Source organism: Lissotriton helveticus, chromosome 9, assembly GCF_964261635.1.
Source record: "Lissotriton helveticus chromosome 9, aLisHel1.1, whole genome shotgun sequence".
Classification (NCBI taxonomy): Eukaryota; Metazoa; Chordata; class Amphibia; order Caudata; family Salamandridae; genus Lissotriton; species Lissotriton helveticus.
The window spans coordinates 1,126,600,689-1,126,625,682 of record NC_136070.1 but is presented as its reverse complement, the minus strand read 5'-3'; the positions used below and the strand labels follow the sequence as shown (position 1 = coordinate 1,126,625,682).

General features: G+C 44.3%; 1 protein-coding gene across 1 annotated transcript in view; it reads left to right on the top strand.

The window, feature by feature from the left end:
- Positions 1-3,407: 3,407 nt before the first annotated feature.
- Positions 3,408-24,994, top strand: part of LOC144783380 (cadherin-related family member 3-like) — a 567,696-nt gene continuing 546,109 nt past the window's right edge. Inside the window, exon 1 of the mRNA XM_078662381.1 lies at positions 3,408-3,474. Coding sequence (XP_078518507.1) covers positions 3,429-3,474 — 46 coding nt within the window. The 5' untranslated portion in view covers positions 3,408-3,428. The remainder of the gene's footprint in view (positions 3,475-24,994) is intronic.

The window sequence follows — 24,994 nt, the reverse complement described above, 5'->3', positions numbered from 1 at the left end:
GCCTTTGGAGGTAGATCTATTTGCATCACGGTTCACAAATCAATTAGAAAGTTATGTGAGTTGGAGACTAGATGCAGGAGCAATAGCAGTGGATGCGTTCAGCTTGAATTGGAGAGAGATGGGAGGTTATGCTTTTCCTCCCTTTTCAATTATTCAAAGAGTGTTGAGACAAGTGAGAATTCAGAAGTTCATAATGTTTTTGATAACTCCTTTTTGGACAACACAAGCCTGGTATCCTTCAGTGATGGAAATGGTGATGAAGGATCCAGTTTTATTAAGAGCGGAGGAAGGTCTGTTACGGTATGTGGACGGTCAGGAGCATCCTTTGGTGGAATCAGGGGCGTTCAACCTTCTAGTTTGGAGCATTTCAGGAAATCAGGAAGATTCCAGGAATTATCAGGAGAGGCTTCAGAGTTGTTGTATGAGTCATGGGCTCCAGGAACTAGGAAGAGATATTCCAGCGCTTGGAAAATTTGGTTACATTGGTGCGTTGAAAGGAAGGTGGATCCCGTTGAGGCAGATGAGGTCATGATTGTTAATTTTTTATCAAGTTTGTTTAAGAAAGGTTTAAGTTACAGAACGATTAATTGTTATAGATCATCAATTGCTACAGGACATTCTTTGGTGGATGGTGTTTCAGTTGCGAAAAGTCATTTGATCTGTAGAATTATGAAGGGAATTTGTTTGAAAAATCCACCAGGATCTAGATATTCTTTTCTATGGGATGTGAATGTGATTTGGAGGTTGTTTGAGAGTTGGCCAATGAATAGATTTTTGTCTCTGAAACAGTTTGACATGGAAAATAGCTACTCTACTTTGTATGGTACATTTTAGAAGATTATCCGATGCGAGCGCTTTGGACATTTCCGGTACATTTTTACAACCTGAGGGAGTGTTATTTGTAGTTTACAGAAGAACCAAGACTATGCCTAGATTTATTGATCATACAAAATTGTGTGTGGAGACGTGTATTAGGCAGTATGAGTCTTGAATGGATGAATTTAGGTGCACAGGTGTTAATCAGTTGCTGATTTCTTGTGTAAAACCACATGGTGCTGTTTCAGTGGCTACTATTGCAAGATGGGTTAAAAACACTATGAGGGAAGCAGGAGTTAATTTGGAGAAATTCAAGGCACATTCTGTGCTTGGTGTTATGGCTTCAAAACCCCTTACTGCAGGTGGTAATTTGAGTGAGATTCTAAAAGCAGCGGATTGGTCGAATGACAGAGTGTTCAGGGATTTGTATATTAGACCAGTAGAACATGTTTCAGAACATGCTTTAAAGAACTTTAAACATGCATAATGCTAGTCTCCTGTCTTGTCATAAAATGTTGATTCTCAGAGATTCGCTGTATAGAGAATCGTGATTTTTTTAATGACAAGGAGAATAGCATTATTCCTCTCACACTCCCTTGTGGGTGGTGTAAGGGAAGAGAAATATAAATCGTTTTATAGTTTAAGTTTAAGAATTATTTTTTTAGTTTTTGATTTGAAGGAATTTTAATTGTGTTTTTTATTGCAGATCAGCAATAATGAAATTATGAGTTTTGTGGAAAAGAGATTTGGAGAGTATTATCAAAAAAGAGTGAAGAGAAACAAAAGAGGACGAGTTTGGAATGTTAAGAGACTATGTTATATTTAATGTTCTAGAATTATGTGATTTCATACTGTTCTACATGAAGCTTTTAAGTGCTGCACAGAAGTAGTAAATAAAAGGTTATGCATAATGCTAGTCTCCTTGTCTTTAATAAAATCATGATTCTCTATACTGTGAACCTCTGAGAATCAACATTCTCTTGTATTCCCATATTGATAACACCACAAAACTGCCTTACATCAAATTTGTCGTCTTTAAAATTTGAAACCACTCATTAAATTGCAGTCCATTGATTGGTTGGGTAAAATGGATGGAGCCAAAGCTCTGCCATAAGGGCATATGACAACTTAGCACACAAAGTGGCAGTGCCCCGCGATGGACTAGATTTTTCATCAGTTTGTGAATTCACATGGAATCTGGGTACAGTGGTGGCCATCTCGGATAATCGTGTATATCTTGTATTTTTAATTGTCCCTGCTATTCAAACCTGCTACAATTCTGCTGATGCCAAGACCTCCCTGTTTCGATTCGGAATTTCAGTTTGGCAAAGAAAGGATGTGCCCTTGAGAGTCTTTTGGAGGACAGTTAATAATAGAGATATATTCTGATAACCAAGTCGTGCTGAGTATTTGAACATTTAGTTTGAGCAATGCAGAAGGCATTAGGAATTGTTGCATTTACACTTGCAGTTTGATCCTGTTTTTACCTGATCCTGTAGCACTTTTATAAAATCATGAATGCCATTTCCTTATTAATAATTAATTATATCCACAGGTCTATGCACAAATCATAAGCGTGATGGCCACCATATGGTTCTCGTGTGCATATAGTTACTTTATTATATTATTACATTATATAGCCCATTTATTTATATTTTATAATCGTGACTTATAAAAGAAAGGCGAATTAAAGATCATCTGATACGATTTGCAACTAGTGCCTAAGTGTTTTAAACTTGGATGCTAATGACAAGGGTAACTCGTCATGGAGTTTCCATTGATTTCAATGGAAAGTGTTAATAAATCTTTCCAGGGCCTTAGCATCCAAGTGGTTATCAATGTAACAATTCATATTAATATTGTTTTGATTACTGCCGAGCAGGGCTTGGGTTTCCTTTTTACTTTTCACTTGTCAGGGGTGGGAGCACTATGCAAATGCAAAATAGTACATTGCACAAAAGACTGGGGAATTTTACAACAGCATTTGGAAAATGGCATTTTCAGTAGATGTAAATGTTCTTTCACTGGCCTGTCAGTGCAAATGTTATTTTTCATTGGTCCATCAATTGAGGAGCCCTTGAAAAATGAATTGCCTGGTCAGCAGTGCTAAACTGCTGGTTCACTTGTTCAATGCATGTCATCCAGACCGAGGTTTCCAGTTCTCTTAAGGAAATAATATATAGTTATTTACCTCTGTAAGTACTTGTCAACAAACTGTTTATCCATCTCTCATGGTAACAAAGCACGCACACTTTCCAATTTAATATGCACCTTAAGAGCAGGCCCATATTCTTGTCAATGCAATTAACAGGAAGTGTTTTCAAAGGTGTTTTTGTGTTAGTCTAGGATTACATAGTCAATATTCTTATTCAGGGAGTCCTGAATTTCATTAACAAAAAGGGAGTGGACTTTTGTGCAATCAACCACGGTCGCTGTTTGTTTAGAACGCACAGCTGACAACTTTACACAATGTCCTTAGAAACAGCTTCTGTTGTTTTTTCAGAGGAGTATTTGATATCAGTTGCATCTGAGGGTTCATTTTGTTAAATAATTCAGGAGACAGCTCAGGCAGACATCAATGAACTCGGAAGCCAAGAAGATTTAGGGAAAAAATGAAAATGTTTCTACAGGTTTCTTTGCTGTTAGGAATGTTTCCAGGTAAGTATTTCAATCATGTGATTTATTATATGCATATTGTGAACATGATTTAGATTTTTGAGTGACTGTATCTTAATTCAGCTGTTAGGCGGACATATTTAAGGCAATTTGTGTACAATATCATTGCTTATCTAAAGGTAATTTATTTTTCGGGGATGTCTCATTCAATTTAGAGCACAAGGTGTGTAGTACAGGTTTGGATATATTTTGCTTGTACTGATTGCCAAAGCGTACCCTTGTACTTGCTGAAACCGACTCTTCGATAACCATGGCCAATTACAGCATTCCTGTGTTTAATTTAGAAAATATTCCTGTTTTAGAAGCAGGGTGTTACTTCTTGTTAAGCAGGACCATTGTAATTATGCGGCAGTACAGGACCAAATCATGCCACTTGGTTAACTAAATGATGCATCAAGAAAGGGCAAATTATTTGGCGCAATTCGGCACATTTCTGATACTGTTTCTTCATTATTTTGTCATTTTTACATATTGTAGCACTGGTACTGAATGGGCAATGATTTTACCTCATTATTGCAGGTTCAGCAACCTAATACAGCAATAAACAATATAAGAGAAAAGCTTCCACTGAAACAAGTCGCCACCCTTTTTTAGTAACTTTAGATCCAGTTGAGGTGGGAACAACTTTTATCTTAAAATCTCCTGATTATGCAGTAGATTTTGGAGTATGTGGCAAATGTGGGCAATCCATAATTAGGGGAAAAATCTGCAACCACAGAATCACACATTCCCGCGGCCCTTGTCTTAAACTACTATTTCCTGCCAAGTTTGCATTAAGCAACCACTTTTGGCAGAGCTGATTTTACGCTGAATAATCTATGGAGGTTGGGAGGCGTTAAGAAATATGAAAGTTAATATACCACTCAAACTTAACAAAGCATCCTAGCACTGATTTTATGCATGAGCATGGAGTCATGAATAACATAATTTAGGAACTCAGTTGTCGTATTTCAAGGCTGTCAGAAGAGTGGGCAAACCAGCACATGACTAGAAGCGTGAAGAACACTGGGACAACTGTATGGGGTATTTAACTCCAAGACAAGTTGCTGTGTATATTCCAAGGGCAATGACAACCAAAAAATATTTTATCGTGGATAAATCCAGAAGATCATACTTGGATGAATTTATCCTAAGAAAAATTCTTAGAATTACTAGTTCACAGGCGGGAATCCATGGTGAAACAATGCTTCCTGCAAGTTATTCCTATTCTCACGCTGGCCTTCAGGGGATAACTTGTGATCCCACGGTTAAATACCAGGACCTAGAATTCCAGATGTCTTAAGGATCAGTAACATTATGTGTAGTAATGCCGCTCAATAATTCTGGGGCTGTTATGAGTGTTAGACTCCTTTACTTTTAAGCGATGGATGAGATATGTTTTGTTTAGAGGGCATTACTTAATGGATAGGTCACGAGTGAATAATATGTGAACAACAAGGACCCCCTGAATGAAAAATGATACAATTCCTAGGACAGGGAAAACAGTTTGTATATATCAATCCTAGGCAATCACAACAACAGCATAGGAACCAAGGTTGCAAAAAAGGGGGACATTAAAGAATACACTCTATTATAAAACTATATTGTCTTTTAATAAACATTCCTGTTACAATCATAATTCATATACAACATAATACATACTAATAAATACACAGTGAAAATAAAACCATTGTTATATGAAATAACAAAATTACAGAAGATACAATTAAAAAACACTCAATTAATATCAAATGTGGCAATTAATTTAATCGACGCACGTTTCGGCACGTTTCGGCTCTTCAGGAGCCACAAACACTTCTGAAATACATAATAAAAAACAAGAGACAAATACGACTTCATTATTTCAACTATACATAATTCATCACAGAGAAAATACAGTTCATAAAATTCATTTAAATCACACATATAATAACTGGAGTCAACCTTAGAAGTGACCTTTTCCCATCACTGTTAAGATAGTAGGTGTATGATAAACTTGTAACTAAACATTCAGATAAAATATCAGAGCAGTCGCATTCCAAATTACGCTAAAATCAATAGAAAGTAAGAATTAATGAGTATACTGGTAGTCATGGACTTACTTAAAAGTGGGAGATCCCAAACTTATAGTGCTCGATCTCACAATGTAGAGAACATCAGACCATTAATACTTCTCTGAGGTAGGTACGATAAATCCTAAATATCCCTCAATAGTCATCTAACTGTGGAGTAAAAATATATAAAACCACATTTAAGGTTACATCTATATTGTGTGGGACTTATGATATAACTTGAAAACATCAGGTTAACGTTGACAGGATAACCTAGTCTGCTCACCTTTCTAGAAACTAGAATACACAAACATTCGATTGGAAGATGGCCATTCGTGTGTATCCCAAGGGAGCGTGCTTCAAGATTTTCACGAGTGAAAACGTTTTTGAAATTGTGGCTATGGATTATAGGAGTTACACATACATATGCTCCTGAGGAGCGATCGTGTACAGAAATTAAATTATATGAAAACTGATATATGTTGAAGGAACAGATAGTTTGCCTTGATGAAGGGGTGATCCCTGAAACACGTGTTGGTTGGCTATATCTGTTGATGAAGACTCAATAAATAAAGATTGACTATTTTAAACGAAAAAAAGGAGTATGTCTGGATATATGAACTATTGATAAACTATTGCTTTACCTCCTGTGGAACTTTTATATACAAGGCTGCACCAGTGGGATGTCGGTGTTTGGAAGTAGTGGGGTTGGGCTATTAATTCCTTTCAACTATGAAGTAGTGACTTGTCTTTACAGAAGGAAGCAATGCTACCTATATAAAGAATCCCAGGAAATGGAAGGAAGTCTTTGGGATTGAATCAGACATTCTACTATTACTATTACACAGATCATAATCGGTATTTCTTATGGAATCCATTATGGCAAGTCACTTAGACTGGAGAGAAAAATTATGTTGGATCATGAACTGACCCTTAAGCAGCTGGACATCAAGGCCCGGCAGAGTCCAGCAGTGATGGTGGCAGCATATGTACAGTGCCATCTAGAGACAAGGTTCCTTAAGTTCATATTCCTAAAGGTCTGGTGCCTGATTTGTTTGTAGGGGATGACATTGACAAGTGGTTTGAAGCTTTTGAGGTGGCTTTACTGATGCATAGGATCCCTGAGGAGGACTGGGGACAAGCCACTAGAAACATATCCCAAGTGAGGTGATAGCACCGTACTGGCCCTATAGAAGGGGGACAGGATGAGGTATCCCACCAGGAAGGAAAACCTTGAAAGCAAATATGGACTAGGCAGACATTTAAGGGCAGGAAGAAGCTGGCCCATCACTCCTGGGTAGATTGTGTGGATCCTTTTGCAAGGCACTGGGTGAGGGGCAGTGAAATGAAGAATTACCAAGGACTGTATAACTTGATTGCAAAAGAGCACATGTTCAGTGTTTATTTTTCAGATCTGCGCCAACACCTTATTGACAGTAAGCTCACCGGCCACAGGGAAATAAGGAGGCTGACAGCTGACTCAGCACCAGGGTTCAAAAAACGGTATGGGGGAATCACCACTATGGTGGGCAGGGACCCCACTAGCAGAAGGAGGGGGGAGACAAACATAAAAACAAGGTGTTCTCTAAAGGTCCTCAAACTAGTTCTAAGGGTCAGGAACCCCTACCTGAACAGAAAAAGAAGTAGTTCCCTGATAATAAGTCCTCAGGGAAGGCAACCCCTAATTGCTATGAATGTCAACAGGTTCGGCACTACAAGGGGAAAGCCAGGTGATCCAAGCGGGCACATTCCCCCACTGGTGGACAGATACCAGGGTTGGTTAGTTTAGTGCCTTGGGAGGAGAATGTCCCAGATAGTTTAGGGGATAGTGTAGAGGTTACCCTAGTGTCCCTGGGTGACAGAGAGATGGTGCAGAAAGCTCACATGCCTAGTAACACTAAGAAATACAGGCAGTGGTTTACCAACAATGGGCAGAGGGAGGAGTCTCTGCGAGACACTGGCATGACTGTCATATGTAACTGGTGACCTCAGAGCAGGTAGTTTCTAATGTATTCCACAAGAGTTTTGCCGCTGACAAGCCAGGGGTTCTGGTTCTCTGTGAGTGGGGGGTTCCCAGGTTACCTGAGGGTAGCTGTGAGTCCATCCATGCCTGTGAATGGTCTGCTAGGCAATGACCTACAGCGCAACATCTGGAAGGAGGTAAGCTCAGGTCACACCTGGAGATGTTAGGGTTGCTTGGGTGGGTGTGCCTGGCTGCACGGTCCATGGCCACCCAAGAGGGTAGGCATGAGGACCTGGAGCCTGGAAGGATGGGCCAGGTGCCTGCCAAAAAGAGGAAGAGCAAGGGGCCACAGGAAATCCATTCCTGAAACTCCTACAGTCTGGGAGGAGGCTGAACCTGAGGCTGATGCCCCAGAGCATACAGGGGAGGACTTTGCTACCCTGGGGAACCTACCTGAACTGAATGACAATCAGAAGGAATAGGGCCCCACCTGTGAGAAGTTGTGCTGTACTCTTGAGGGCCTATGGTGGCAGACCGAACCCCAGGCAGCTGGCAGCACCTCTGGTGATGGCCTGATCTGTTTGGAGAATGTTTTCCTATATATATAAGGTTCCTGAGCCTGGTACAACCCATGTGTTGGTGGTCCCCCTATGCTACAGGGCCTTCGCCCCGGAGCTGGCTCATGATGTTCACCTGGCAGGTCATCTAGGGATGGACAACCACTTTTATTGTTTTTGTTTTTAATAGTCAGTACAGCACACCCAGATTTGAACTGTTAAGGAATCTTGTACATTTCAAGACTGTATACAAAATAGAGCTGTAATATCAATGTAATGCATTAGCAAATTTCCAATTATAACAAGACAAGATGACCCAATTGAAATATTGGTACGTGTAGTTTTCTTTATTCTCGTATTCAAATTCGAGCGTGTGAGGCAGCCAACACATGTTTCGTCTGTACAAAGTTCGTATTTCAGATTTTCTCAAGGCTAAGGCAAGTGGTTGGCAGTAACTTCAATATTTCAGCTCATTATCTTTATGTAGGGTAGATGGCCACAAAAATAATATCATATGAATGGGTCAAAAGTAGTATTACCCAAAATGTGAGGTGCAGCGAGGATACATGAATCCAATATCACATGTTGAATGAATTGAGTCTAACGTCTTCTCATATATCCATATCTCATTGAAAGAGCGAATGTCAGCAACTCCAAAGGAAACCTGCATTATCGCGGTGAAGGTCACAGGTGAGGTGTAGAGAGCGCGCCCTAAAATGTACGGGAGTATAAATGAGAAAGTGTAAGGTAAACCCCGTCCCTAGTGATCTGAATTTAGCAGGATCCCTCACGCCTGATAACGAGGCAGAGAGCCCACTTTTATTGGCCTCGGATGAGGATGGTCTCTGCTGCATTCTCCTAGTCATGCTCTACCTACCAGGTCAGTGGCAAGTTAGCAGGGAAGCGCAAGGTTCCCCTGTAGCCATTCCCTGTCACTCCCTCTGAATTGGTGCGCATCAAAATTGTTGGGCGCATGGATTCCGATACAGCCCCTGGTGACAGGTTCATCCTGGCCTTGAAGGACCATGCCAATCAGTATCTGGTGGCTATACCCCAGGGGACAATGACGGCGCCCGCGGTGGCTATGGCACCAATGGGGATATTTACTCATGTGGTGTTACCTGAGGAGGTAGTATCTGACCGTGATACGAACTTCATGTCTGCGTGCATCAAGTCCATGCTCTTACAGCTAAAAGAAGAGGACATGGATCAACCTGTAGCCTTCATCAGTAGGAAGTTACTTTCCAGGGAACAGAGGTAGATTGCAATAGAAGGGGAAGCTTTGCAGGGGTCTGGGCACTGAAGAAGTTGAGACCCTACCTGTTTGGAGCTCACTTCCAGGTGCAGACAGAGCACTAATGTAGGTGGATAATGCAGATGAGGGGTGAGAATCCCAAACTGTTGAGGTAGTCAGTCTCCCTACAGGGAAAGGACTTTATGTTGGATCACTATTCTAGAACAGACCATGCCAATGCTGGATGTCACTCCAGATTTTTACGCTTTAGTGAAGAGAACTCACAGGGGGTTGGGTAGTTCTCCCCACTTTCAGCTGGTGGGGAGACATGTTAGACCTTGCATAGTTTCCATGGTTTCCCCCTAACGTTTTCCCTTCCATCCTCCTGTTTTTGCTGACTTCATTTTTGTTGGCTTTAGGACTCTATGCAGTTTACCACTGCTAATCAGTGCTAAAATATTTGTGCTGTCTTCCTTAAACATGGTAACATTGGCTTACACCCAATTGACACATGCAATTTACTTGTAAGTCCCTAGTAAAGTAGCCATGTAGCCAGTGTCTGTAAATTAAATGTTATCAGAGGGCCTACGGCACTTAAGCAACCTTTCAAACATGTCTCAGGCCTGCTTTGTAGCTTGTGTGTGCAGTTATAAACTGCCAGTTTGACCAAACAAAAAAAAACCTTTCACCATGCCCAAAACCTCATTTTTAATATATATGTCACCTCTATGATAGGCCCTAAACAACCCACAGTGTAGTGTATTTAAAAAAAATGGACATATACTTTTCACTTTTTACATATCCTGGTAATGAAAACTTTTAAAATAGTTTTTCAGTACTGCAAGGCCTGCCTCTCCCATAGGATAACATTGGATTAACGTATCACATTTCATAAGTGATAACTTTCAATTGGCAAAATTGTATTTCTAGTCATGATTCTGAAAAATGTCACTTTTAGAGAGTTTACATGTTCTTGTCCAAACAATTTAGTGCTAGCACCCTGTATCCTGGGCCACCTGGCTAGGTGTAGCTGGCAGCTTGTCTTTTTGTGTAATTCCTAGACAGTGAGACAAAAGGGAATAGATTTGGCAGGATGGGCCATCTTGGAGTTGATGAGGGGGGAGCTGTCACCTACCACCCTTAAACATCACAGAGACTCTGCCTGAGCACACACTAAGGTTTCACGCTAGTCCTTTGTGACCCCCATTCAAGCTGTGACTAGGGTAGGGAGACAAGAAATTCCAAGCTTCTCTGGGGGAGAAAACCTCCAGAACCTTCTCCTGCTTCAAAGTCGGGGCTAGGTATAAATAATGGACCTTCAGAGCAAACTCTTTCTTAGTACAGCTCTGGATGGGTGGAAGACTCAGAAGGACTGCTGTGCTGCTGTGCTAGTGGGACTGCTACTTTGTTGCCCTGTTGCACTGCTGCCCAGCTGCCTGATTGAGAAGGACTGGAACTGCATCTTGAACCCAGGACCACCAGAATGACTCCAGGGCTAGTTGGCTGGCCTCCTGGTCAGAGCCTCAGGGATAGAAAAGGCTCCAACCACCTTGAACCCAGCACCTGGGCTCTGTCTTCTGTGAGTCGTACACCAAAGTGGTACCACCCAGTCCTGGACCCTTGGAAGTGGACTTGAACATGCTCTGTTGGCCCATCTGTGAGAAGAACCGATGCAATGTGATGCAACTCATTGCAGTTGCATTAGAACCCTTGCAGCATGACACATCCTAGATGCTGGCCCTTGCATCGAAGCCGCATTCTTCTTAGAACCACTGCTGCGTGATGCATCCCTGATGCTGGCCTTTGCTGCACAAACCCCTTGTTGACAGCCTCCTCCATGATGATGCATCCCCTCTGCTTCTAAGGAACCATTGGTGTGTGATGCATCTTCAACAAAGGAGTTCCCATCGCAAGTCTCTTGTTGATGGCATCCTCGACGATGACACAGGACTGTACATTACAGGCTCACAGTTCCTTGGAACCACCACTGTGCGATGCATCGTTGTCGCAGGATCTTGCAATGCTCTGCCACCTTGACAATGTGACTTTGTCCGGGTCCGGTGCACAGTTGATGATTTGTGCTTTGAATCACTTCTTTCACTTTCATCTTTAAATGCACATAGCTCCAATACTACTGATTGGATTTTTGTTGCTTTGTTCTAATTTTTTTTTATTTTACTCAATTTTTCCAAATTGGTGCTGGATTTTTCTTGTGTTGTGTTTTCTCTTTATTACTGTTTGCAATGCTGCATAAATACTTTACTCATTACCTCTAAATTAAGCCTGACTGCTTTGTGCCCGGCAACCTGAAGGTTAAGCATAGATAAATTTGGGGTTGGTTGTGATTTCACCCAAAATAGAATTGTGGTTTCTGTGTGAGTAAGGTTTCACCCTTCTCAACCAGCAACCCATTTTCTTACAACTGATGTGTAACATAATTTTAATGTGAGTATGGGTCTTCATATATATTTATAGTTTTTTACTGCTTATTTGGTTTAATGGTGCCAAAATCCTACTATTGAAGCATTATGAAATAGTGTCAGGTTAATTCTCTAATAGTTATTAAAAAACCGTGGAGATTACATTTAGTCAATATGGAGCAACGGTCGTTATGTGTAAGTGTCAGCATTAGGATACCCTCGCCAGTGTTAGTTCGCCTTGCAAATACACATCACATGACGAAATAGTGAGAGCAATCATGGCATATATAGAGTATATGAAAATCGGTTTCTAATGGAGATCCCATCGTTTTTTGGCAATTGATTTCAAGCCCAGAGCTTAGACTTGAGATTGAAAATCCGGTAACTGTGGGAAGAAAGGCTCACCAGGTATGGTCAGTTCTGGTAGTTGTTTACCAATGCAAAAGTACTCTGTGATATAAAGAGGGCCACTGGAATTAAATGGCAGGGTAGAATAAAGTATGGGTCTTGGTTGCCTAAATTACGTGGCAAGAAAATCAAAATGTGCGGCCTTACAGAGCACATTTTATGGCAGTATTACTTCATAATTTTAGGGTCAAAACAAAAATGTATTTTGGAGGACATAAAGTAGTTTGCTTGTAATACAGACCACAAATGTCTAGAAATGTAATAAAATGGTAACGTTCAGCGGGTATTCATATTTAATTAGAACAAATAGAAAGGGCTGTGCCCCTTTTGCACTTTTACTAATAGGGAGTTGGACGTTTTGAGGCCAATTCAAGTATTCATGTAATAGTATGAAAAAAGGGCTCATATAGTACTTCTTTCATAGTCATTTTTGTGAATTGCCCGTGTGTCTTTGTTTGTACATGTTATCGGATCTGACTAACAAATTCACTTTATTAGTATCGATGTAATACCTCATTGCAGCAATGAACAACTAAAAGATGACTTGCCACTGCATGGTTAAGGGCCATCCACTGTGTGGCAGCATGTGCAGCAGTGTTTTAGTAAGTTTGGATCCATTGGAGCTAGAAACACATTTGTTTCTTAAAGTCTGTAAAATATGCTGAAGATGATAACTTATGTGAGAAGTACAACAAATTCATAACTATGCAGAAAATGTAGGAACCGCAGAATTGCATAAATCCAGTGGCCTTGGATATTAGCACATAAAATGTAGCTGAAACACTGTGATGTGCGTGAATGATTTATTTTGTGCCTTTGTGTTTTGAAGATCGAGTTCTTTTGTGCCTTGGTTTTGAGGAATGCATGCTGTAAGCTGTACTAAATTCCAGAAGCCAGTGCTCCTTTCAGTGTGCAAACAGCCTTCTGGCAGGGGCCGAGTAATATGAGCTTTTCAACAATGAGAGAGTTAAAAAAGTTATTTAGCGGAATATGATTTATCATTACCCAATTTACAAACCTGATAGTATTTAGGGTTTGAATGTTTGAAAGTTCAAACGCTGAAACACTAACACACAATCACACAAAGAGTTCTACACAACACATGGAAATACACAAACACACAACCGACCAAACATATACACACATTCACAAACTACCACATTCAAGCAGGTGCACACGTAAATATTTGCCCATTTAGAAACAACCAAGAATTAAAACACACACACACACACACGCACGCACGCACACACACACACAAACACACATTAATCACAGAGCCAGAGGCATAAACAAGCACTATCAACAATCCACATAATCAGACACAAACATTCACGCATGCATATATTTATTTACCACTGCAATGTTTCTGCCATGCCTATACTCAAACATGTTCACCAAATGAATTTCAATTAACTTTGGAGCACAAATGCATAACAATTTACATTCTCCTGTGTGGAGCATAACTTTTACCAGACCCGGGCACTTGTCAGTGATGTATTTTAAAGTGTTAGAAATTGCATAATTAACTGCACTCATTTGTGGTCAAGAACTGCTTGTTCCAATTCTAATGTTTGAATCAAGTACTATATTTATTTACAACATCTCAAAAATTACAATTCTAGAAGCCATATCATTCTGTCTGGACTAATGCAACTCTATTTATCCGAGGTTTCCGGCCTTTATGATACAGAAGTTACAGTTGCTCCAAAAGTTTGCAGCAACACTGGTGTGTGGCACTAAGCACAGGCTTCAAGTCACAAAACCTTTGGCTAAGCTACACTGCCTGCCAGTGAGGAAAACATTGATTTCAAGGCACTGTGTTTGGGTCACAAAGTAATTTACATGCCTAATTCCAACCCCTCCAAGATATTGCATCATTTTAAATTGCCCTACTCAGTACATGAGATCAGCTACTCCTTTGAACCTTCTGATACCTAGTGTTAAACCGGTCAGCCGTAAGGTGGTCGTCCCTGCAATTATTGGCCTTCCGCCTCCATATTTCCTTAACCTGTCTTTGCTGACTTTAGGACTCTAAGCAATTTGCCACTGCTAACCAATGCTAACTTGCATGTGCTGTCTCTTAACATGGTAATATTGGTCCTTTCCCACCTCCTGGGCCAGTCGGAAGTAAGGGAAAAGGCTCAAGACTCCCCTGACCCCATTACCTGCCTTTGGCACTGCCTGTACGAGGGTAGGCATCAACATTGTTAGACCCTTAGACACCAAGACAGCTTACGCAACAGGTTCATCCTGGTTTTGGTGGACCATTCCACTCGCTACTCAGAGGCCATCCCTCTGTGGTCAGTGACTTCACATGCGGTGGCCAGATCCCTGCAGGGGATTTTTACCCATGTGGTGTTTTCCCAAAGAGGTAGTGTCTGACAGAAGCACTAACTTCATGTCACCCTAAAGGAAGTCTATGTGGGGTAAATTATATGTCAGAATACACTAAATATTTGATTAGGGTCGGAGGCCTGAAGTTTAAAGACTAATCGGGATATGCGGCCCCACAAACTAATAGCCGATACACACTATATAGCCCGTAGTCTCAAAATAAAAGGCAAACAAATGCAAAAATCAAAACTAAGACTTCTCAGGAAATACAACAAATTTGTATGGATTCCCATCACTCACCATTCCAGGTGACATGCTTCATCATCTGGGTCTCCTTTAACAGGGCTAACACTCCACCCTAATGATGGAGGAGCCCAAGGATGTTTTCAAAGTTTGTAAATACAGATGTGAGCAGATGTAATTTATGGAGTGTATGGGAAAAAGTGGTGCAGTGCAAAAAATGTGAAGTGAATACTAACATTGAAGCGTTATCAGACACCTAGTTTATTTTTGTCTGAAACGTACAATGGTTAAAAACAGTGCAGGAGGATAGTTTTAATAAATAGCCATCCATGAATGTATAGTGGTCGACATGTTTCAGCACTAAGCGGTGAAAAGGACACCAAGTGCTTTCATCAGGACCTAAATGATATTGTAACTGCTACTGCAAACAGTGAACAATTAATATAAATACTGTAAAAGGATACTCCGTAGAATAGTCTTTACACAGTGACAATTCCTTCAACCTCTCAGACAATCTACGAGAGAAACAAGAGGTTTGTGCAACAGAGAGTCTTAGAAGGAAATAACGTTTATGCCTTATTAATCAAGTGGTTAGTGTTAACCATCCCGTATACCCAATCAATGGGTTTGCACAAAACATCCCCCTTACCTCAAGAGTATGGAGGAAAGGCCTCACCCCACCTGGCAACAAGTTCAGGGCAAAGGAGGCACCGCTCTAGGAAGAAAACATAACCCCAAACATAAATTCCATTGGTGGGTTATTCTTCCTATACATTTAAAACCCACAGCTCTATCTGTCCATGAGATCGAAAGGAGCCCCTACCGCTCAAAATTACTCACTCATAGCTCTTTGAAAAAGCCCCTTATGATTGTATTACGGGGATTTATATCCTACATGCACTCAGATCGTACATAGTGCGCTCAGATAGTACATAGTAATCATCTCACACCTCCTTAATGGAGTACAAATGGTCCCAATAGCCCATATGCCCATAGTCTCAAACAGGTTCCCACCTAGATTCAGATGACATCTCTATGTTAGAGAGCGTGATCCCCCATGCTTTACATGCGACCCAGATCTCAATGGTACTGCCAAAATGGCAACAGTCATGATTAAAAAGTCATATGTTAAAGAGAGACTGTTTACCCCAAGCGCAATTTCTTCACCCGTTATCAAATTACCCATTGGATTGCAATTTTCAGTGTAAACGCATTCACACAACTTCTTGTATAGCGTCAAATTTAAAAGGTTCAAGTTCGCTAACAGATCACCATACCTTTCCGTCGGTACCTCGGGCTATCTTCTAAGCCGTCGGGGAGGTACCGACTACCGGGAGTGCAACTGTTTATAGAAACGCCGGAAGCCTCATTGCGTAACATCGCGTGATCTCAATGGTGCGAGAATTCATTCAGCTTCTCGCGTGATCACGCATCGAACTACAGAAATACCCAAGTGATCATGGGATATGTAGTTTTTAGGCTTTTTGTGATGCATTTGCCTGTGTTTGCAAGGCGAGAACGGTTTCATAGATGAGATTGAATCTAAATTGATTTTAATGAGGATAGACACCTTAAGACCTATTTATTTATAGATGGTGTTACCTGATCATTAAAAGGTAACATAAAAAATAGTAAATAGGCCCTCTTCAGGCTTCAATCAACAACATATATTTAGTATTACGGGCATCTCCGACTATAGAGACCACAATCTACAGATGGCCTCTGTCTATCATAAGGTGGACCAAGGGATGGAATCATTCAGCCCCTCTATGTCGCTCTTGAGTCTGAAAACCCACTTTTGCTCTCTTAATAAGAGAAACTTCGAGATGTCAGTGATGTGTTGTGGGATGAATGGCTGTTCCAATACAGTCCATACCATATCTTTTGGACGATGGTTCTTTTCAAGGTAATGGGAAGTCAAACGGGTAGCCTGTTTCCTACACCTTATGGTACTCATATGTTCCATCATTCGCAATTTTACTTTGCGCGAAGTCATCCCCACATACTTCATATTGCAAGGATAGACAATCAAATAGACCACCTTTTCACTGTTGCAATTCGTGAAGCTTTTTTGAATCCAAGGGCGGTCTGTACCAATGTCCACTGTTTTGGATTTTTTTGTCAGTGGACAGACTTTGCATAGTCCACATAGTTCCTGCGCAGCTGCAGAAATTGGCCGAATGGTTGAAGTAGACAAATACAGATTAGCATTTCTGGATCTGCTTATTTTTGCATCACCTAATGGCCTGGAGACAGAATTATACACGAAACCTATGTCCAGGAAGTCTTTATTGAGTTTTAAAAGTCACCACCCAGTAGCTTTGAAGGAGAATCTACCGCTCGGCCAATTTCTGCGGCTGCGCAGGAACTGTTCGACTAGTGAAAGTTTCCACAGACATGCAGATAAATTGACATCTAATCTCTTACAAAGAGACTATCCAGCTAAATTGGTGCGTCGCTCAGCGAAGCGTGCTGTTAACAATAACCGCGACAGCCTTCTAGAAGTTAATATCAAAAAAGAGGCTAACTCCAGATTAACATTTGTAAATACCTACAGTACTGAGTCCAATTTGAATTTGAATTTGAATTTAAAAACATTTGTATAGCGCACTTTTACCACGCGGTTTCTTGGCGCTTTTGAATTGCGAGGAGGCAAACAGGGGCGGAGGGAATCTAGACATTATAGGCTCGGGAGAAGAGCAGAGTTTTAAGACCTTTCCGGAACTCTGTGTAAGAGGGTGTCCCACGGAGTTCCGTCGGGAGGGAGTTCCAGAACACAGGAGCGAGAACTGCAAATTTTGTTCCGCCCGCCTTTTTCTTTCTGAAACGGGGGGTGGTTAGCAGAGCCTGATAGGAGGATCGAAGCTCTCTACCCGGCGTGTAGGGCTTGATGGCGGAGCAGATGAACTCCGGGGCGGTGCCCATTTTGGCCTGAAAGGTGGTACAGCCAAGCTTGAACAAGGCTCGCTCTTTCACCGGCAGCCAGTGCAGGGCCTGCAGTAAGGGAGTAGCTTGATGGAATTTGGGCAGGCCGTGAATCAGGCGGGCAGCCTGGTTCTGCACTAGCTGCAGACGGTGAATGGCGTAGGCTGGGGCGCCATTGTAAATGATGTTGCCATAGTCAAGGCGCGAGAGCACCATGGCCATCACTATGATCTTTAGGGCAGGTAGAGAGAAAAAGCGAGAGATCTTCCTGATAGTTCTAAGGGAGAAGAAACAGGAAGAGACGACCGAATTGACCTGTGAATGAACGGAAAGTGAGGAGTTCAGGAAAATACCAAGGGTTTTGACCTTGGGGACAGGGAGCGGAGGGGCACCAAGTGAGGAAGGCCAGTGGGAGGGGGACCAGGGACTGCAACCACCTCCGGTCAAGACTAACTCCGTCTTGTCCGGATTGAGTTTGAGGTGGTTGCAGTTCATCCAATCCTGGATGAACATCATAACGGATTGGACGTTCAGGGAAGAGGAGGAAGAGTGGGAAAGGTTGAAAATTAGCTGGAGGTCATCGGCGTAGTTGAACACCGTGACCTCGAGCTGCTGTAACATAAAAATGAGTGGGTAGATGTATAAATTAAACAAAAGAGGGGAGAGTGAGGAACCTTGGGGGACTCCACATACAACCTTACGAGAGGCAGCGGTGAAACCAGCTAGGTGGACCGCCTGAGCCCTATCACTCAGGAAGGACTCGAGCCAGGCGAGGGCCAGGCCCTCTATGCCCGCCGCTCTGACACGGATGAGGAGGGTGGAGTGGTCCACCGTGTCAAACGCGGCGGACAGGTCTAAGAGAATGAGGGCCTGCGGGAGGTTGGTGTCAATGCCCTCGCGTAGGCTGTCCATCACTGAGGTCACCACCTTCTCCGTAGAGTGGAGGGGGCAAAAACCCGCCTGCCGGGGGGAGAGGCAGTGGTTAGCTTCCACATAGGTGCTCAGGGTGCTAGTAACATGGGTTTCTAGAACCTTGCCCAGGTAGGGCAGAAGGGAGATGGGACGATAATTAGAGGGGAATGAAGGGTCGGCACCGGGCTTTTTTAGGATGGGGATAACAGCCGCGAATTTGTGAGCAGTGGGGACCACTCCATTACTAAGTGAATCGTTCAGAAGTGTGAGGGGAGGGGTAGGGCAATTTAGGAAGATTTCTCTCAAAATATAGGCAGGGGCAAAGTCTAGGGGAGAGCCTGACTTTACCTTGTGGAGCAGGGGAAAAAGCGTAGCCTTAGTCAGGGGGGGAATGGAGGTGAGTTTGGAAGTAGCAGCAGGTGGGGAAGGGTTAGTGAAGGTGGGGGAAGGGAGGGGTTTGTTGGCCTTAATCTTTGCGACCTTGTCGACGAAAAAATCGTTGAGTGAGTCGCAAAGCGGTTGGGAAGGGGGGATCGAGGCCGTGGCTCTATTAGATGAGGCAAGCTCATGTACCGTAGCAAAGATTTCTTTAGTTTGGGATTCTGCTGCCAATATCCTGTTTGAATAGAACAGGGTCTTAGCATCAAGGATGCCTTGCTTATATGCCTTGAGCACGTAGAGATAAGTGATTTTTTTGGCGGGGCAGTAGTCTCTTCTCCATGCACGCTCCGCTCTGCGTGCGGCCAGTTTCTTCTCCTTGAGCTCAGGGGTGAACCAACGGTTAGCAGCATGGGCTCGCTTGACCGTGATCCGCCTCAGGGGGGCAAAGTCGTCGCCTGCCTGGGTCAGCCAGCCATCGATAGTTGCCATTTGGACCGGGGCGGCGAGGCCTGAAAGGTCGGGGCAGGAATTGGCTAGGGATGAACAGAAAGATGGCATGTCTGCCTTACCCCATTTTCTAACCCAGGTGTTCTTGGGAAGGGGGGGTTTGGTCGCTGGAGCTAAGGCAAGGGAGAAGGAAATTAAAAGGTGGTCCGACCAGGAACAGGGGGAGATAGTAGGGCGAGTGATGGAGATATTTAAGGTCCAGACCTGGTCGAGTGAATGGCCATGCGCGTGGGTAGGGCTATGAACATGGGGGATGAAATTGAGGCTGGTCATAAGGTCAGTGAATTCTTTGGATAGGTGGCTTTCGGCCGGATCATTGGGCCAGAAGTTAAGGTCGCCCAACACCAGAACTGACGAGTTGTTAACGACCAGTGTTGCGAGAATATCCTGGAGGCTGGAGACAAAAGTGGGAGTGGAGTGGGGGGGGCGATAAATGAGAACAGCAGTGAAGGGGGCCGAATAAGAGTTAGCGCGAATTATCAAGCAGTCGACTTCAGAAATGGGGGGGAAAGGAAGGATCTGAAAGTGGGAATCAGTATGAGCTATCAGGGCCACTCCACCGCCTCTTCTACCCTCTGGTCGGTCCGCTCGGATGATGGAGTATGAGGGAGGAAGTGCGGCTAAGACATTGGGTAGGGAGTCGGCCCTAAGCCAGGTCTCTGTTAAAAACAAGAGATCCGGATTATGGGTGTCGAGGTAGTCAAGTAGCTCATACTGATGACTGACTGCTGATCTGGTGTTAAGAAGCGTAGCGGTGGTGTTAAAAATCGGCATGTGGGGGGCAGGAGGAGAGGAGGGAGTGGGGGCAGCGGTGCAGGGAAAGGGAGAAGAGCTTGGTATGGCGGTAGGTGGAGTGGCCGGAGGTCTTGAAAGGAGACGTACGTTTTGCAACACATTGGACACGTGCGGGCTGATAGTACCTGAGATCCAATGGGAAAGAAGGTCAAGTGATGAATATGACAGCGGTGGGACCTGGGGAGGAGCCCCTTGCCCCGGCCTGCCGCGGACGGGCACAGATGGGCTGGACTCTGGCGTGACTCCGGCGAGCCTACGGCGCGCCCGCTGCGCTCGTCCGCTGCGCTGACACATGAGGGACGTTTAAATGGAGGAGCAGCGTGGGGGGAGTGGCGTGGGTGGGGTTGGGCAAACCAGCCCAAGCAAAGATGGCGGCCACAGCCACTAAAAGCCCGCGTTGGAAACAGCTGCCAGCCAGCCCCTACGAGGCAAGATGAATGTTAAAATACCTGTTAATTTTCAGCACAGGTTAGTGAAATAAAAGAACACAATCAAAAACGAAAATTAATTAGGAGCGCTTCGCCGCTCGCAGTCAGCGTGACAGCGCAAAGTTAAAAATACAGTCGCAGCCCTCAGCTCCTGCTAGCAAGCCCACTGCCACCGGGCTGCTCGCAATCGCTAGGGAGACGTCAAGAATGCTCCTAAATGGAGGAGCAGCGTGGGGGGAGTGGCGTGGGTGGGGTTGGGCAAACCAGCCCAAGCAAAGATGGCGGCCACAGCCACTAAAAGCCCGCGTTGGAAACAGCTGCCAGCCAGCCCCTACGAGGCAAGATGAATGTTAAAATACCTGTTAATTTTCAGCACAGGTTAGTGAAATAAAAGAACACAATCAAAAACGAAAATTAATTAGGAGCGCGTCGCCGCTCGCAGTCAGCGTGACAGCGCAAAGTTAAAACTACAGTCGCAGCCCTCAGCTCCTGCTAGCAAGCCCACTGCCACCGGGCTGCTCGCAATCGCTAGGGAGACGTCAAGAATGCTCCTAAATGGAGGAGCAGCGTGGGGGGAGTGGCGTGGGTGGGGTTGGGCAAACCAGCCCAAGCAAAGATGGCGGCCACAGCCACTAAAAGCCCGCGTTGGAAACAGCTGCCAGCCAGCCCCTACGAGGCAAGATGAATGTTAAAATACCTGTTAATTTTCAGCACAGGTTAGTGAAATAAAAGAACACAATCAAAAACGAAAATTAATTAGGAGCGCGTCGCCGCTCGCAGTCAGCGTGACAGCGCAAAGTTAAAAATACAGTCGCAGCCCTCAGCTCCTGCTAGCAAGCCCACTGCCACCGGGCTGCTCGCAATGAGATAAAGAAAACTATCCGTCGCCATTGGAAGATACTTAACACTGGGGGAGAAACGTTGCCATAACCTCGTTTGGCTTTTAAACGGAACAGCAATTTGCGTGACAAACTGGTACATACCAGACCTCGCAGTTTAACCTCGCAAACTCAAAATACCATGTGGGACTTACCACCTGTACAGGGACATTTTCCTTGTGGACTATGCAAAGTCTGTCCACTGACAAACAAATCCAAAACAGTGGACATTGGTACAGACCGCCCTTGGATTAAAAAAAGCTTCACGAATTGCAACAGTGAAAAGGTGGTCTATTTGATTGTCTGTCCTTGCAATATGAAGTATGTGGGGATGACTTCGCGCAAAGTAAAATTGCGAATTATGGAACATATGAGTACCATAATGTGTAGGAAACAGGCTACCCGTTTGACTTCTCATTACCTTGAAAAGAACCATCGTCCAGAAGATATGGTATGGACTGTATTGGAACAGCCATTCATCCCACAACACATCACTGACATCTCGAAGTTTCTCTTATTAAGAGAGCAAAAGTGGGTTTTCAGACTCAAGAGCGACATAGAGGGGCTGAATGATTCCATCCCTTGGTCCACCTTATGATAGACAGAGGCCATCTGTAGCTTGTGGTCTCTATAGTCTGAGATGCCCGTAATACTGAATATATGTTGTTGATTGAAGCCTAAAGAGGGCCTATTTACTATTTTTTATGTTACCTTTTAATGATCAGGTAACACCATCTATAAATAAATAGGTTCATTTTCGCGCAGCGTTCACGCGCAGCGGTCGCGCCCCATGCGCGCCGAAGGCGCGCCAAAGGTAAGCCCGTCTACGCCCGTCCGCGCCCAGCGCCAGACCCCCTGGTCCCCGCAAACCGCACTCCTCCCGCATATCGTATGACGCCGCCACCCTCCTAGCCCTTAACCCCGGACGCACACCACGATGCTACGAAGCTGCCCCAGGACGTACCCACGATCCATTCGCCTGCCACTCCTGTAAGTTCGCCTGCATCAAGACCCACACCAAATCCACTTCCTCAAAACACAGCTCCGACTCTAACCACCTGAAGTGCATCCTGCTGAACACCCGCTCGGTCCACAGACACGCCACTGAACTCTGGGACCTACTCGACACTGCGTCACCGGACGTCGCCTTCCTTATAGAAACCTGGATGAACGCATCATCAGCACCCGACATCGCCATAGCCATCCCATACGCTTACAAGATCATCCGAAAAGACCGCACCAATCAAACAGGAGGAGGCATCGCCATCGTCCACAAGAACACCATCAAAATCACGACCAGTTCCGACTATATCCTTGCAACTGCCGAACACCTCCACTTCCAGATCCACACCGACCCTAGGACCACACTTAGAGGCACCCTCATCTACAGGCCTCCAGGAACCCGTAAACAATTCAGCGATGACATCACTGACTTCATCAGCCCACATGCCCTCACCTACGAGAACTACATTCTACTGGGAGACCTCAACTTCCACCTGGAAAACAAAAACGACAGAAACACCACCACCCTTCTGGACAACCTGGCCAATCTCGGACTCAAACAACTTGTTGACTCCCCCACCCATGTTGCCGGACATACGCTCAACCCTATCTTCACCTCCTGCAAACACATCTCCTTCGATCACACCACAGCTCTCCATTGGACGGACCACAGTTGTGTTCACTTCAACTACAAAACCACCTCGACCCACAGCCCCCCACAACCTATTCCGCGAAGAATCTGGAACAAAATCACCACCGACCAACTCCTCACATCACTCAACAAAAACCCTCCCACCGTCTCATTGGACCCAAACCAAGCTGCCACCAAACTGAAGCAATGGATCACTCACAGCGCTGACGAATTAGCACCCATGAAAAACCACCAGATCAAATCAGGTAACAAAAAGGCTCCCTGGTTCAATGATGACCTTAAGAAATCCAAGAAGCTATGCCGTACCCTAGAGAAAACATGGAGAAAAAACCCAACCACCGACAACATGACCACCTTCAAGGAAGCCACCCGCAAACACCACCAACTGATTTGAGCCCCCAAGAAATCAGCACTCAAGGATCGACTCGACAACAACGCCCATAACAGCAAGGAACTTCTCAACATCGTCAAAGAATTCACCAACCCCATAGCAGCCTCAAACGACATTACTCCCTCCCAAGACCTCTGCAACTCGTTATCCTCCTTCTTCTACAACAAAATTGCCGACATTAACAACAGCTTCGAGAACATTCCCTACGAACAATCCTCTCCACCCCCCTTAGAACCCACACCGCCATCCAACATCCTCTGCGCCTGGAACCCAATCACCACTGAAGACACCATCCGCCTAATGAACTCAATCCACTCTGGCTCACCAACCGACCCCTGTCCCCACCACATCTTCAACAAAGCAGACTCCATCATCGCACCCCATCTCCGTGATGTCATCAACTGTTCATTCAACTCTGCCACCTTCCCAGAAAGCTGGAAACACGCCGAACTCCTGAAGAAACCCACAGCAGACTCCTCTGAACTTAAAAACTACCGCCCCATATCCCTCCTCCCATTCCCTGCCAAAGTCATTGAGAAAGCCGTCAACAGCCAGCTCGCCGCCTTCCTTGAATCCAACAATTCACTCGACCCCTCACAGTCCGGCTTCCGTGCCAAACACAGCACCGAAACCGCCCTCATCGCAGCAACAGACGACATCCGAACACTACTGGACAACGGATAAACAGTAGCCCTCATTCTACTCAACCTCTCCGCCGCTTTCGACACAGTCTGTCACAGCACCCTTATACAATGCCTCAGCAACATCGGCATACAAGGAAAAGCCTTGGATTGGATCATCTCGTTCCTCGCTGGGAGAACTCAAAGAGTCCGACTTCCCCCATTCAAATCAGAGGCCACTAAAGTCATCTGCGGCGTACCACAAGGATCATCACTCACTCCCACCCTCTTCAACGTTTACATGAGCCCACTCGCATCCATCGCGCGCCAACACAACCTTAACATCATCTCCTACACTGAAGACACCCAGTTAATCCTTTCCCTCACCAAAGACCCTAACACCGCCAAAACCAATCTCCACGAAGGCATGAAAGAAGTAGCCGAATGGATGAAACACAGCCGCCTAAAACTTAACTCAGAAAAACTGGAGGTGCTCATCCTAGGATCTTCCCCCTCTGCCTGGGACGACTCATGGTGGCCCTCGGCTCTGGGCACAGCTCCCATTCCCACAGACCACGCACGTAACCTTGGCTTCATCCTAGACTCCTCACTCTCGATGTCCAGGACAAGTCAACGCAGTCTCATCCTCCTGCTTCAACGTACTTCGTATGCTCAAAAAAATCTTCCGTTGGATCCCCTCCGAGACCAGAAAGACTGTCACCCACGCACTGGTCACGAGTCGACTGGACTATGGAAACACACTATACGCCGGAATCACAGCCAAATTACAGAAAAATTCCAACGCATCCAAAACGCATCAGC